Source organism: Clupea harengus, chromosome 12 (genome assembly GCF_900700415.2).
Source record: "Clupea harengus chromosome 12, Ch_v2.0.2, whole genome shotgun sequence".
NCBI lineage: Eukaryota > Metazoa > Chordata > Actinopteri > Clupeiformes > Clupeidae > Clupea > Clupea harengus.
The window spans coordinates 5,953,489-5,968,833 of NC_045163.1; the positions used below are offsets into that span (position 1 = coordinate 5,953,489).

General features: G+C 43.0%; 1 protein-coding gene across 4 annotated transcripts; it reads left to right on the plus strand.

Annotated features, from left to right (window-relative positions):
• Positions 1-2,416: 2,416 nt before the first annotated feature.
• Positions 2,417-14,915, plus strand: smpd4 (sphingomyelin phosphodiesterase 4). Of its 4 annotated transcripts, none has more exons than XM_031577815.2 (20): positions 2,417-2,691; positions 3,448-3,521; positions 3,618-3,704; positions 4,492-4,628; positions 4,783-4,858; positions 4,980-5,088; positions 5,504-5,556; positions 5,742-5,890; positions 6,020-6,152; positions 6,251-6,322; positions 9,268-9,357; positions 10,246-10,394; positions 10,652-10,742; positions 10,981-11,078; positions 11,668-11,831; positions 12,172-12,374; positions 12,656-12,886; positions 13,058-13,189; positions 13,843-13,971; positions 14,171-14,915. In XM_031577815.2, the coding sequence occupies exons 2-20, from the start codon at positions 3,483-3,485 to the stop codon at positions 14,480-14,482; spliced, it is 2,454 nt and encodes an 817-aa protein (XP_031433675.1). In that variant the 5' UTR covers positions 2,417-2,691; positions 3,448-3,482; the 3' UTR covers positions 14,483-14,915. The 4 variants fall into 4 exon arrangements, with proteins under 4 accessions (XP_031433675.1, XP_012672195.2, XP_031433676.1 ...); XM_031577816.2 differs by lacking the exon at positions 2,417-2,691 and adding an exon at positions 2,786-2,906; XM_031577817.2 differs by lacking the exon at positions 2,417-2,691 and adding an exon at positions 2,913-3,155.
• The last annotated feature ends 430 nt before the right edge of the window (positions 14,916-15,345 follow it).

The following is a 15,345-nucleotide window of genomic DNA, read 5'->3' on the forward strand; positions in this document are numbered from 1 at the left end:
AGTGTGTTTATTTCCATCTTTCACTTGTAATGATTGTAATTATCCCCTAAACTAATGTCTTAGAAACCATATATGGTCCACAAAAAGGGACCAAATTCAAAATAAGGAAAGCATGCCTAAATGTGATGTCATCAGAATACAAAAAAAATGATTTTATATGACAGCGTTGGATGTAGCTCTTCAAAAACTTTTTATATTCAGATAAACATGCACCAGTATTTCACTGCATGTGTGTTACGAGCCAGCTCAAGGCACGAAACAAGAAGGGGAGGCCACGCAGAATTTAGGATAATGATAATAACAATAATATATTTATTAATGATTTTACAAGTTTATATAGTTATCTAATAATTATAGCAAACGTGTGGTGAAGATCAGTGTTGTGGAGAGAAACAAAAGATGTACTGTAAAGTCAATTAACTGGTAATATTAACAAACGACGACGATAATCCAAAACCAACAACAACGACAATCCCAAATCCAATTCACTATCCAAAACCAACGATAACCAAAATCCAACGACCAATCCAACGCTCTCCCGACTTCCATCTGAGCAGGGCTTTTGTAGCCCAGCCAATCACCCATACACCTGGATCCAATTACCTGTTGTAACGACAGATAGAGAACAGGCATGCAAATCTCATGGGGCGGGGCCTAGACCCGCCAGGGTCGTAACATCCCCCCCCTTAAGACAGAAGCCCACCTAAGTGGGATTCTGCACCATCCAAAACCCCCATTCACCTAAACCATCTTCTTCCCCTATTTCCTTATTCACCTATTCACCTATTCACCTATCCCCCTATTCACCTATTCACTCACACGCTCACCATTCATCCAGCTCACCAGTCACACAACCTATTTTCCCCTCAGCAATCCCAGTGGGCCTGGAAAAGCAGTCTAAGAGGGACAGGGGAGGAGACCGGAGAGGAGATAAAATAGTTAAACAGGCAAGCAATAACACCACACAACTTATCCCCACATCTGGAGCGTGGGACAACGCATTAGTCCATGCCAACTGGACCTCTTTTTTATGAGGTGTAAAACCACTGTGGACCAGTTTAGTCAGGCCATTCTCCAATAAATACTGGGCCTCGCCCTCCAGAACTTTATTTTTCTGGGTCAGTAGCTGCTTTTTCAGATCCTCAATCTGAGTGTCTTTCTCTGATATCTGGATGTTAAGCTCTTTTACAAGGCGCTCATAGTCTGCCAACTCCATGTCCATGAGAGAGCTCTGCTGAGCATCCTTGCAAAGCGGCTCGAGCTCCTGTGCAGTCTGCTGGAGATGCTGCTCCTGTTGGCACGGCTGATCCTGGAGTTCCACTAGCTTTTCCCTATGAAGAGACCTCTGTTGCTCAATTATTTTCCCCGATTCCCCTTCTTTCTCATTCATCTGAGCTTGAAAGAGTTCCTTTTTATGTTCCAGATCATGCTGTACCTGATCTTCTCCAGACGCACAGCTCACTAAGCGTGTCTTGCCTTTTTCCTCTTTATTCTCTGTTAGCTGTGTCATTAGCTGGGAATTGTGTGCCTGTACTACACTCACCATTTGAGTCAACTCCTTAACTCTCTCTGAATGTGCCTGTTTAAAAAAAATCAAACAATAATATTCTATGATGGCATTTAACAGCAAAGTCAGTAGTAATCCTGGTGCTAATATGACGTTAAGTGCAACAGACTAAGCCCTGACAACATCAGTTCACAGGCGTTGTTTCAGTGCCCTGGTGAAGGAGACAGTGACGCACTGTTGAATGCCTGGGATACGACTGTAATAACACACTGCCCTAAAGTGCTGAAATTAGAATTATTAATAAGTCATTGATTTATCATTCTGACATGTAGTCTAATTTCCCCAAGGAGTGGAGGGGTTCCAAGGGTATTTGAGAGGGATGAATGCACTTCAATTAAAAGGGGATGTAATGTGTTGTGTAGAGCATTGGGTCGTTCTCTGAAGAGGACTTTATCAGCTTACTCCTCGAACAGGGGAGCTTGTCAGGGTGAAAGCAGGATGGAGCACACCAGCTCAGAGCAAGATACACTCTTAACCATTCTCACACGAAGTACAGAGGTAGCCTACAACATAAGAGTATATCTCTTTTCTTTTCCTTTAACTTAGCCCCCAGGAAGTGGGTTTATAAGGTTTTATTTGTATGCACTTGTTGTAGGCTAAGCAGAAGAATTAAATGTTAGGGTCAGCCTACAAACACATATTGATAGGCTCGCCTAAGATCTAAGAATTATTCACCCAAATAGCAAAACCTCTACTCAAAGTCAGATTACTTCAAGCAAATGTGTTTGCCTGATATGGACAACCAGAGACTTGACAATACTGCCACCCACTTACCACAAATGGCGTTGCAGGTAAAAACCGCTCAAGTCACTCAGAGTTAAGTGTGGAAAAACAAATTAAACAAGATGCATGCATACAGGCTTGAGCATGTTAAAACAATATAGAGTACCTGTTCAGTGACTTCGACCAGACAAATACACGACTAACAAATTATTTGGATTTGTTGTCCTTAACGTTAGCTGTGTTGGCGTTTCAAACATCAGATGCTGCAGTTTTAAGGGGAAATGACGCAATCGGTACGTTTGCATTTTTTTTGGATGCAACCGCGGCACATTGGAACTCTATTTGGTGATAAATGATCATCGAACTATTTCCTAAATTAATCGTGCCAAGCTACGTCTGTGGTAAGACCAATAACTATTAACGTAACCTATTTATAAAATATTTATGTTTTACATTTCAGATTAGGTTAACTTACATGTGAGTAGTTACAAGAATACTGAGATCCTTAACGTTAACATGAGCTTCCTGACGTAGTGCCAGCAGACAGGGGACTAACTTCGTTAGCTAGCCAACTTGCAGCAATTTAGCAAGCATCTGACCATCAACAAAGCCTGGTGTAAGTAACATGTAGGGATAGCTAGCATACCTTACTATTGCGTTTACTCCAGTCTGCTTGCTGGCAAGTTAAGTTAGGCCATAGGGTTACTTCATAGGGGAGCGATATTGTGTCTAGACGGCGAGTTAGCTAGCTAGCACACCACCAAGGCAAGTTCTGGAACAGACTTGCTATCGGTTATCACTTGCTAACGTTAGTCCGGCAAATAACGTCAGCCGCTGCTAGATAAGGTTTGGTATCTTATTTAAGGTATGTGTATTTAGCGTGTGTTCGTATGTCTCTGTACTATATATTAGTTTTATGTTAGCTCACAGCTGAAGGATACCTCATTTGGTCACTCAGGTTTTTAGTCCGCTAGCTAAAGACGTTGGCCATTAACAGTAGCTGGCTAACTTAGCAATGTTATTCGTCATGTTTGTATTATGGAGTTTGCAGTTCATCTTACGGTCTTGGCGTGTGGCTTAATGTACCAGTAGACTCTGCACTATTGTTGTGTTCACCAAATCGACTTTTTGAGACTATGACCCTTCTGCCCATCCAGGTGTCCAAGAGTGAGTTTCTGACATCTAAGTTTCAATGGCCGGTCCCGTGCTGCAACAGCCCAGTTATTTACTGGTATGTTTTTTTTGTTCCTGTTGGTTTTTTTTCTCTCTGAAAATGTTATGTCTTAGTGTACATGATATTAATGTCGTGGTCTCTTTGATTTCACAGGCCAATTTGAGAGCTGACTGGACCACAAAGCCTTTATTACAACGATGCCAAGAACTGGTAAAGGTGATAGATGATTACCCTGCAAAGGTATGCCATGTCTAATTGCCTTCTGGTCAAATGATATGACTCATGGACCTATCATGGTCATGGATGTTGAATTGAGTGGATAGGCAGTGGATCCTAGTCACTACAACACTTGGTCCTAGTTCAAAGTTATTGTTTTTTTTCTTCTACATTACCCTTTGACCATTCTGAAGATTTAATTCCTGTGTAAGACATTTTTTGTCACACATGCAAACCTCTAGGATTACCGACACAACCGTCCTTTGCATCCCGTGCTTTAAATAAAACACCCAGTCGGGTACATCACTGGCAGATATATGACAGATTTCAAGGCATGTCAATGCCACCTCCTTTGAACAATACTAGACAGTAACAGCTGAGAGGGTCGGCAGACGCCTCTGTGTGTTCATGCGTGGCTCAACTGCCTTAAAGCTGACTGTCTGCTCTCCAATCTCACGCTGTGCTGTTGTCAATACCAGTCATTCTGTTGGTTTAACCTCTGCCTTGGCAAGTTGATGCATATGCTTGTGTGTGTGCGCCAGGAAATTCAGTTTAGTTATTGCAGAACCTAGTCTAAGGTTCCATTATCTAGCTAGGTGTCTTTTTTTTTTTTTATACGTTTTCACATTGGTGTGAATGTGCTGTAGTGAAACAGACGGTTATAGTTGTCTTATTTTCTCCAAATCGGCTGGTGAAACAGTTCTATTGTGACATTATTATTGATGGGAGTGGGCTTTCTAGCATGTCCTGATGCTTAACATGGCTGTTTAAGCTGTATTATGTTCTTGGATATTTGTCTGATCCCATTTAGGAGCTGCATCTCATCTTTCCTTGGTTGGTGGAGAGCATCTTTGGCAGCTTAGATGGCGTCATTGTTGGCTGGAACCTGCGCTCTCTGCCGCTCCGCACCAATGAACATGGGATTGTCATGGACTTTCTGGACCCGAGGTTCATAATGATATTACTGTGCTATTGTCTGGAAAAACTATTCGTTTTGGATATTTCATTGTAGAAAATCATTGTGTAGGATACCTTCTCAATGCATCAACTCTTTCCATTTAAACTTAAGATTATTTATGTATCTCTGAATGTTCATTTACAGCGGGCCAATGATGAAGCTGGTGTACAAATTACAAGCAGAGGAGTACAAGTATGAAATGCCTATCAGTTATCTCCCAGTAAGTCCTCATGAAATGACCACTGCTTATAATTATGTTGTGTTTGTATGTGTACCATATGTAGGATAGTTCTCTCAGTTAGTGCAGTCTTTGAGCTTGATCATGTTCATGTTCCTTGCAGGGCCCTGTAAAAGCATCTATCCAAGAAGGCGTCCTCCCAGACAGCCCTCTCTTTCACAACAAGCTCCAGTTCCCTGTGTCTGGCCTGCTGACATTCAGTATGTCTCTCAGTATCCTTAAAGCCTCCCGAACACTGGGATCAGAGTTGAAGTGTCCACACTTTTTTTTAGGCCAGATTGCCATACAGATAGCTTACTAATTTTGCTAAAGCAGGTAGACCGAGAAGCCATTGACTGCAGTGTGCAGTTCGGGGCCGTGCTCAACATGGGTGGACAGCTGTTGGAGCTGAAGTTACAGCAGTTACAGACTCTGGTTACAAGTCAAGTCATCCTCGGCTCAATGTTAGTCTGAAAACACAGTCTGTTAATGCATAATATTCATAATTTAAAGGTAAAAAAAACACATGTATAGTATATTTCAAGTGAGTAGCCCTCCATATAAATTCCTACCCTTCAGGTAGCCCTCGGTCCCAACAAGGTTGGAGACCCTTCAGGTAAACTATTGCATTTCCTTAACCTTTCCCAGATCCTTTTGAATACTACATGTTCAATTTTGCTTCAAGTTTACTCTCACCAAAGGTAAGTAGACACACTTTTCTGTTCAGGAATATAGCAAAAAATACTATTTTGATTAAATATGAGCCTTTAGCAAAACCCTTACAAACTGTTCACCAATTCAATGGTTTCAATTGGATCTTGCTGAACTCTTTTCCAAGACAATTACTTGTTTTTCGCCTGATTTTCATGTCCTCCCCTTATCACAGACCTACGCTACTACGAATGCCACCACCACAGACAATGCATACTTTGTGCTGGTGGACACCTACCTCAAATATTTCCTGCCTACAGAGGGCAATGTGCCACCTTCACCGTTCTCTGATACAAGAGGCACTGTGTCCCCTCCTGCGCCAAGGTAGCCGCTGGGCATGCTTACAATTATCTCTCCATCTCTCCCCCTCGTGTTTTCTTTATTGTGATTTCTAGAGCAATAGCCAAGTAACGTGTATACTGTGTATTGAGACGTTTTCCCCATAACCCTTAGGTCTCCCAGTGTTCCGTTTGTCGGGTATGGTGCACACAGCACCAGCCTGCTGAAGCGGCACATTTCCCATCAGCCTTCAGTCAATGCTGACCCAGCCGCCCAGGAAATATGGCGTTCAGAGACGCTTCTGCAGGTGAGCTGCTTTCATGATTCGTAGTTCCATTATGGTTCAATTGGTTGACTGTGTATTGATAAACAGAGGTGTGTGTGTTGTGGCTGTGTCATTTGCAGGTGTTTGTAGAGCTTTGGTTGCATCACTACTCTCTGGAAATATATCAGAAGTTGCAGTCTCCACAGGTGAAGGTAAGCGCATGATCAAACTCTTCACCACCAGGTCCTGCCCCGCCTGCTGCACTGCCCCACGCACGGCTGATTGGCTGAACACTCCATAGACACACCCCTAGCCCCTTACCGCCCAAAGCTGTCCTTAAACCTCTGCACAAGCTTCCCGTCCAATCCCCTGTGCCCTGCTGCTGACTAGTTCACACATCACGCAAACACATCCTACCAAGTATGGAGTTTACAGAAACATACTCGGTATCCCATTTAAGTCTTAAGTATACTCCTGCGGACGTGGTTACGTTTAGGTCTTCGCATGATGCAAATTTTTGTCACCGGGATGGTCCGCGCAACACCAACATTTTCGTCCACGTGGACAAGTTATAAAGAACTGGCCAAGGATCAAGAGAAAACAAAATCCATTTACGCTCTTAATTCATTTAGCATACGCTTTTATCCAAAGCAACTTGCAGTACAGACACACATTTTCATTACTAGGTTTGCTTCCCAGGAAATAACTGACTCACAGACCCGCTGATCAAATGAGAATTTCATGCTTCAGCGAATCATAGCTGATCAGATTACCAGCGATGGTATTTTGCGGGTATATGGGCAGAGAAAACTGTAGACCTATAAAACATTTTCATTAGTATGTTTGCTCCCTGCCACTGCTATTTTAAGGTAGTTAGCTATTGCTATTTAGATAGAGGAGTAAACAGTTATGAACAAGCAGAAAACCATAGACCTATAAAAAGTAGCAGTCTTTGCGGTAGATTCACACGAAGTAGCAATATTATTTCAAACATTGTGATTAAGCTGTTGTGCTGAGAGATGTTTCCGCAAAAGCAGACTAGTATACTATGGAGACGCCCATGCACACATCCATGTCCGCATTGCACAAAGCCGTGTCCGCAGAAGCATACTTGAGCCTTTAGCCATGTCTCTTCCCCAAGCACACTTTGTTTTCTAAGGTGTGCATACACTATCCTGTAGGAGGAACCTTCTCCCACACTCCTACAGTGTGTGACCTACACACGTAGCAGAGCTATGTGTGAGCCGCACACACTGTACACTGATGTGCACCAAAGTCGGCTCGCATTCCTTGAACTGTTGATTTTTTGCTTCTCCCTTTTTTGTTGCTGTAAATTTCTTTGGTAAAATGGACCGCATATGACTGCCATCTGCAGTCTGTCTTGGTTGTGTATATCTTGAATGAATTCCTCCATCTCTTCTTTAGTAAACGGGGTCATGTTTTGACAAAAAGGGCAATGCGTCTATGAATCACACACCTCTCTAGGCTTCATTTCAGTGATGTTCAAGCCAACCAATCCAAACTAGAAACATGGGAACTTCCTGGCTGAAGATGTTTTTGAATCACCTGACCGCGCTTTGATTTGGAAGATGGCTGGCGCTTTTATTTTGTATTTAATTTTTTTGGGGGTCAAAGTGCAGAGTGAAGGGACTCCACCAATTTGGCATGTGAATCTGGTAGTAACGCTGTGGCTCTTTCTGTCTCCATGTCTGTCTCTCATCCATCTGCTGGTCCGCTGTCCCTTGGTGTGTGTGTCCTCTCATCCTGCTCTCTGATCATGCATGCTGTGTCTGTGTGGCTACACGGTCTGCTCTGTGTCTCCTCTGCTCTGCTGTGTCTGCTGTGGTCCCCTGCTTGAGGAAGGCTCTCCTCTGACTCTCTCTGAGTTGTGCAGCTTACGAGCTCCTGCCATTTGACCGCCCCATTCCAGCTTCGATCAGTCACGATTTGTCTAGCACCCTCTCAGCAAGCACAAGTCCTAGTTTTTTTCCTGCTTCTCGCTAAGTGAACATGAAAAACGATGTCATGATATCCATTGAGCATCTTGAAGATGTGGTGTGTTGCCATGGTGACTGTGAGGTGCAGTAACCCCTTTATTCATATGTAGCACATCTGCCACTGCTTAAAGTAGGTCTTTGACATATATTTAGGATCTTGGGCCTATCATTAACTGGTTTTCATTACTGTTCACATAGAATAGATAAGCCTTTAACGCTAGGATGGCCTACAGCAGCAAATATCTGCTCCACAGTATCAGTGTATTATGTTGCTCTGTAGTAAAGACATACTCTTAAAATATTTAGCAATCACAACCACATATGAGGGAATTGAAATGCCGTAGAAATTTAAGAATCGTGACCACATTCAAGTTAACATTCAGTACTTACACGCTGTGCCTAAATTGCTTAAAGGTGGACCACCACTAACACCGGCATAAGGGGGTAGCAGTGGACAACCATTACCCCTACATAGTGCCAGGCTCCGTTTCAGCTCCAGGCTCTTTACAAATGAGAATTTAGTACTATATGTTTTTCATTTGAATTTCTAATTAACAATTAATTTCTTTCTAATTACAAAATGCAGTAATTTCAGTGGGCATCAGCCTTAGCCATTCCAGCGCTAAACATTCACTTATTGCCATGCCTTAGATTTTGGCCACAAAGTTGGCCAGTGCAATGTAAATATGGCCTAGAAGTCTGGCTCAAGAGACGAAGATTGAGCAGAATGATTATGTCTGCACGCTTTATCAATATTGATCAAAATAGTCTTGTAAAGTACCAGTCATAAAGGGGGGAGGCCTTCTTCATTGCACACCAGCTCCAATGCATTTTGTGTGGTCAGGATTGTTTTTGTGTTATCTCTGTTAAGTGTTGTGTGTTTTGTTTGCCGACATTTTTTTTGTTTAAGTTCTGAATGTTTCTTTTCTCTTCTTTTGTGGATTTGCACTCTTATTATCGATCTATCCTTTTTTTCCTTTTTCTATTCTCATGTTCAACCTCCTCCTCGTCCTCTTCCTCCCCCCACTCCTTTCTTCTCTTTTCCTTTATTTCTCCTTCCCCTTCCTACCCGTTTCCCCACCTCCTTACCCCTATCTCCACCCCTTCTGTGTTTGTGTCCTCCTCTCCCTCCTGTTATTGTGATGGGCGTGCTCCTTCAGTTGGCGTTGCTGCAGTATCGCCTCAATATGTCCAGCATGCTGTGCCAACCCCCTGCCCTGCCGGGCCCTGGGAGCCACCACACCTACCAAGTATTTTAACCTTTTCATTCCTCTCCACTGTTTTTGCCAACAAGCGGTTCGGGAGGAGTGCTTTGCTCACAGTGCTGTCGCTGTAACATGAGTGATGTAGGGTTTGTTTTTGACCCTGCTGGCTAAAGAGGTTTCAGAGATTGTGGATGGTGCAAGAGTAGAGAAAACAGAGTGTTGCCAGTATGGGTATTGCTATGTTTGTGGGTTTGTTTTCCCCTTTCTGAGTGCTTTTGTCCATTATTTTCTTTTTTCTTTCTTTTTTTGCTTTTAAAGAGCCACAAAATTGCCCATGCTGTTTTCTGTCCATCAATTGTAGTTATGAATTGAACTTGATATTGGCCAGTCCCAAGTTTAAACATCACTTACTTTTATTAATGGTGATGTGAAGGTTGAAACATGTGATGTGATGGTGAAAAATCTAATTTAGAAACTGCCAATGTGGTTTATTGGTTTAAACGTGTGTGGAGTACAAAAATAACTTCTTAGCTTACACTGGTTTTGAAGACCGGTCATGCCCAAGACACAAATGATACTCTGCTCTGATAAATGTGCATCTTCAGCAAATTATCCAACCCATGTGCTACAGATATACTGTATCACTGAGAGGGCGAATGCTGTCAATGTTTTGCAAAGCTAATTCTTGTAGTTAGCTGTTGTATGAAGAGGAGTTATGTTGATATGGTGGTCGCCTGTTTATTTGAACATTGGGGAGAGTTGTTTTGGGGCATTTGTGCAATTTATTTTTATTTCGTTTTTTCTTTTCGATGTGCACTGCTTTTGCCATGTGCAGACAACACACAGGTTAAATCCTATCAAAAAATAATGATAAAGGACTACACTTGTCCTCCTGTAAATTGATCTTTCTCGTGATCATGTGTGTGGTTGCAGGAGCCCTTCAGCCCCACGGAGGAGCACGTGCTGGTGGTGCGGCTGCTGGTCAAACACCTCCACGCCTTCTCCAACAGCCTGAAGCCTGAGCAGATCGCATCCTCTCCCTCCACTCACTCCCACGCCAGCCCTCTGGAGGAGTTCAAGAGGTGAGCAGCTAAAGACCGGCACTACTCTCCTTTAGTCAGTAGTTAGCACAGCCTCGTCCATAAAAGTAGTTTATTCTGAAATATTCACGATGCATGTGTTTATCTCTGAAAACTAAAATGTATTTGACTTTGTCAAGATGTCTTGTATACACCAATGCATGCATGAAATGTCAGTTGTTAGCCAACATACAGATTGCAATGTTGTACCTTGTGCCATTTCCTGAGTATTCCTGCATCTTTTCACCCTGTGTTCCCAGGGTGGTGGTCCAGCGGTTTGTTCAGCAGAAGCTGTATGTCTTCCTTCAGCATTGCTTTGGGCACTGGCCTTTAGATGCCTCCTTCAGAGCGGTAGGTCTTCCCTCATCCTTATGGAAGGACCTCATCATACATTTAGATGTTAGGCATATTACTCAGTATATTGTATTGATCGTGTTTGTTTAATTGTTTTATGTTAACATTCAATACTTATATGTTGAAAATATAACAATATATGGGACATGTGACCTGCTAGTAAATCAAGAGTGGTGTACTTTGAAGAAGAAATGTATTAATGTAAAATAAACATTTGGGTTCACTGTCTCTGAAGGTATTAGAGACGTGGCTGAGCTACATCCAGCCCTGGAGGTACCCAGGAGAGAAGAACCAACCAGCAGATGGCCTGATCAGAAGTGTTCCAGAGAAGTGGTACTTCAGCTAACTTGGCACCCACATATTATAACAGATGTATAAATAACCACATCAAATGGCTGTTTATACAAATGACAGCGTTTGGCTATTTCTGTCATGTGTGTTTATAAATAGGAGTTTTTTGATGTCTTGATATCTGTTCCTGTCAGGAATGAATGGATATGCAGGTTTGGAAGAGAGAGATTGATCTGTGGCTTCTCAAAGATTATACCTGTAGAAAGACTTTGAAGTGCTAATTTCCTCTTGTTGACTACCATCTTTTGTGAATAAGTCTGTATTTGCTGTTTTGAACTCGAGCACTTCAAAGCAATCCAGTCCACAAATATTCAAACTCCTGCAGCTGATCTTCTATTTTGATTATTAATGGACCCGCTTGCCTAAGAAGCCTTACCGATTGTGCTGGAGCCCTAGTGTTTGTTACCGGTTGGATATTTTTGATGAAGATCTTGAATTTCTCATCTTGAGTGTGTGACGTGGGTTTATTGACCTGTGGGTCAAGGTGAATGCTAGCTGTCAGATTAGCATCTCCTGTCATGTAACCATCAGTGTGGTGTGTAATGGCCTCCTCCATGTCTGTCCTTGGCAGGGCCTCCTTTGTGCAAGAAAATCTGCTGATGTACACCAAGCTCTTCCAGGGCTTTCTGAACCGAGCCGTACGCACAGACTTGGTCAACGCCAAGAATGCTCAGATGGTCTTCAGGGTGGCCAAAGTTTTTTCCCCTCCCAACTTGGCTGACATGATCCAACAAGGTCTGTAAAGATTAATGTCGTAATCACACATCAAATGTATTCAGTCCAAGTGAAACTCCCGAGATAAAATTCTCTCTTAAGTGGTCTTTAAACTTCATACTGACTTTAGACTTGTGGTTGGCCATTACAGGCAATGCTCAGTAAATATTTAGTACAGCTTATGAGAAGCAGTGTTGAATCAAGCATCATCACCTAGTTAATCTCTAGCCTTGCCCTTTAGTTTAGTCCTGCAAAAGACACAGAAAAAGCTGCATGTTTTGTGGCCGAGTCTTGGAGTCAGAAATGGTTCTCTCACTGGTACAAACAGAGTGTTGTCCTCCTCTTCCTCCTCCCCCCTCAGCTGAGCAGCTGTTCCTGGAGCCGGAGCTGCTCCACCACCGGCAGCACCGGGTCTTTCTCACACCGTCGCACGGCGGCAGCTTCCTGTCCTCCCGCCAGGCCGTCACCACCGACACCGTCTTCAAGGTGAAGAGCCACGTGTACAGCCTGGAGGGCCAGGACTGCCAGTACAAGCAGATGTTTGGCAATGAGCTGCGGGGCACGGTGAGTGACGAAGGGTAGAAGGATGATGGGCCATTGGCTGGCACCTTGAGATGTATCTGTTGGGAATGCTCTCACTGAACCCAGTAGAGGCATAGTGAAGTCAGTAGGAGATTCATCTGAGGAATTGAAAGCTAAGACATAGATGGATGGCACACGTTTTGAATTTCAAAAGAGAATGAGATGACTATGTCAGAAGACCACACCCTGGAACACTGGAACACAAAGACCTCCTGTCCTCTGTCTCATCAATTTTTTTCTTTTCTTCTCATTACCTGTATCAGGTGCTTAAGCTGGTGCAGATCATCGCTCAGGCGCGGCAAACGGCCAAGAGAATATCAGATCACTCTGCCGAGGTGGCTGCCAACAACTCCTTCTTGTCCTGGTTTGGCATGGGCCCATCGGAGCTCAACAACACCTTCAACGGGGGCGAGGTGGACGACATGGGCGAGTGCGTTAAGAAGACGCATGAATTCCTGGACAAGGCGCTGGACTGCCTGTGTCAGATCTTCAGAGTAAGTCCTTGTGATAGCTGATATTTCTTTGTGTTGAGTTCTCTGCCCCTTTACACAGTCCGAAATGGGCCTCCGTAAACACATGATCACAGTACTGTTGTATGTGAATTTGATTACTGTTGATTGTTCTTAATGAGAAATATGTACATGACATATTCTTTTATCTTGTAGCTGAATGCTGGACAGCTGTCTCAGGTTATGGCCAATATGGCTTCAGCAGAAGACGACATGGGATCCAAACAGATGCCCGACTGCATTGTGGGAGAGAGTGGCCCCATGCTGACGGACCTGGGCAGGATGCAGGTGAACCACTGAAGGAATATCAAGCTTAGTCATCACCATGCACGTTTCTTTCCCCTTTTTTTAAGTTGTGTGCATCTCTCGCTGCTAAGTCACACTTGATTATCTATGCTGCCACATCCAATGCGTCTTTTTATTGCACACATGCATCCAAGTGACTCGCCTTAATGAAGGACCTTTTGAAACCAACTCTTGCCTTTTGGAAATCTTGTTTCTCATCACAACACTCTTTACTCAACACACAACTTTATTTGCTATCATTGCCTCCTGGCTCTTCCCATTTTTACCATGGCTAATTAGAAATAACAGTATTTTATGGTATTGTTGGTATTGTTTGTACCAACTAGAATTTGAGAAATATAAACACTAGGTGGCCCAGATACTACCCTTACATTTTATAAAAGAATTATTCAGCCATATTTAATTATTAACCATATGATTTTACTAGATTCAGTAACTGTTGAAGTATTAATCACAGAATCTCAGGGACCCATTTGCAACCACGTTGAGCCTGGTTCTTTACCTTCCATTTAGGATTTTCTTTGATCTTTTCTTTTAACAGCAGACTCGTCATGACTTGTCGTATAATTTTGTGGCCATGAATACTGTTGAATACTGTTGTGTACAGTGATTCCAACCCCCCACCTCTGTTACAGATCATCAACGGACAACGCAGATTTGAGATTGAATACCAAGGGGACCCAGAACTTCAACCTATCAGGAGCTATGAGAATGCATTCCTTGTTCGCCTCCTCTACCAGATGTCCTCTTTCATAAACAGTAGGGTAGGTATTACAACCAAATGTCCTGTGTAAAGGTCCTGAAATGTATTAAAACAGATTTGTGCAATAGCCAGGCTATAGGTAATAGCCCCTACAATGTGTCTCCAATCAATATGCTGATTTGATGATCGTTTAATGGAACAGAACTGAATTGGGATGTGGTTTCATCTATTACCCTCGTGTGTTTTCTTTAAACCTGCAGTTTGGTAACCGCATGGCAGCGCTGTGTTCGCGGACGGATTTCCTTGGCTCTGTTGGACGCCACTACCTGAGATGCTCCCCGGCCTCACGCCACAGCCCACCCACGCGGCGTAGCCTGGAGAGTCACACGCGACCGCGGCTCAGTCTGCGCGGACTGGCGAGCTACCGCACACTGCTTTCAGTCCTGCTCCTCTACCTGCTGGCAGCCCTGTTGTCATTCGGCCCCCTCTCCAGCACAGCCCTCATCCTTGTGGCTGGCCTGCTCTATGAACTGCTCACCCACCTGTTGGTGGAGAAAGTCAAGTCCCAATAAACGTTAGCGTGTGTAAAAAGAGCCCAAGACAAACTGTGTAGACTATCATACACTGCACTATTGTGAGTGTGAGGGTCTAGACCAGTATGAGAAGCTAGAGTTTTTATTTATTGATCTGGGGGTTAGCTCTACCAGAGGAGATATGATATTTCCTCAAACTTTGGTCTTGTACAGTTTATTTTCATTAAAGGCGTTCCCTGACTTTGCTTTTTTTTTAAGCCACGTCTTCTAATGAAACCAAATAAGTGGTTCAGTTAATTTTAGCTCATTTTTAATCAAGTGAAGAGTGTTAATCAGTTTTGCATAAGAGGAGCTCATGGCTGATTGTTGTAAATTTAATACCAACTATGTGTTATTTGCATTTGTTGCTGAAACTGAAGCCTTTATCTTGACTGCCAAAATTTGCACTCACAATTTTTATAAACAAAATGAAAAAAACTTTGCAATAATGTTTGTTTTTGTGATGTCTAGTGTACTACAAATAATTTCACTGTATTCCAACTGCAAGGACATTACAGGTGTTAATGTTGACCTGAAGAGTGAACCAGATAGTTGAAACTATTTAAAGAGGATCTATTATGCTTTTCTGGTTTTTAGATTAACTCTTTCATGGAAACCACTTTTCTCAGCTGCCTGAAACGCCTCGTTGGAATACCAACCATTTTCCTTTGGTACAAGATGGCACAATCTCGTAACAAGCCTTATTACCCGCCTAGCTGACGAATCTCAGCACACCAGGCTCATTGGGAAGAGAGGGTGGGGGGGCTAAAAGATGCAGGAGCTTTAACAGTATTTCAGATAGGGTAGACAGACATGTACAGAACATGAGAAAAATTAGTTTTTGGAACACTGAAGTATGTAAA

Excerpts from the sequence above, each read along its gene's own strand:
- smpd4 (XM_031577815.2), top strand. The coding sequence starts at position 3,483 with ATGGCCGGTCCCGTGCTGCAACAGCCCAGTTATTTACTG. Across the intron at positions 6,323-9,267 it reads TGCAGTCTCCACAGGTGAAG|TTGGCGTTGCTGCAGTATCG; the intron begins GTAAGCGCATGA and ends GTGCTCCTTCAG. Across the intron at positions 11,079-11,667 it reads AGAAGTGTTCCAGAGAAGTG|GGCCTCCTTTGTGCAAGAAA; the intron begins GTACTTCAGCTA and ends TGTCCTTGGCAG.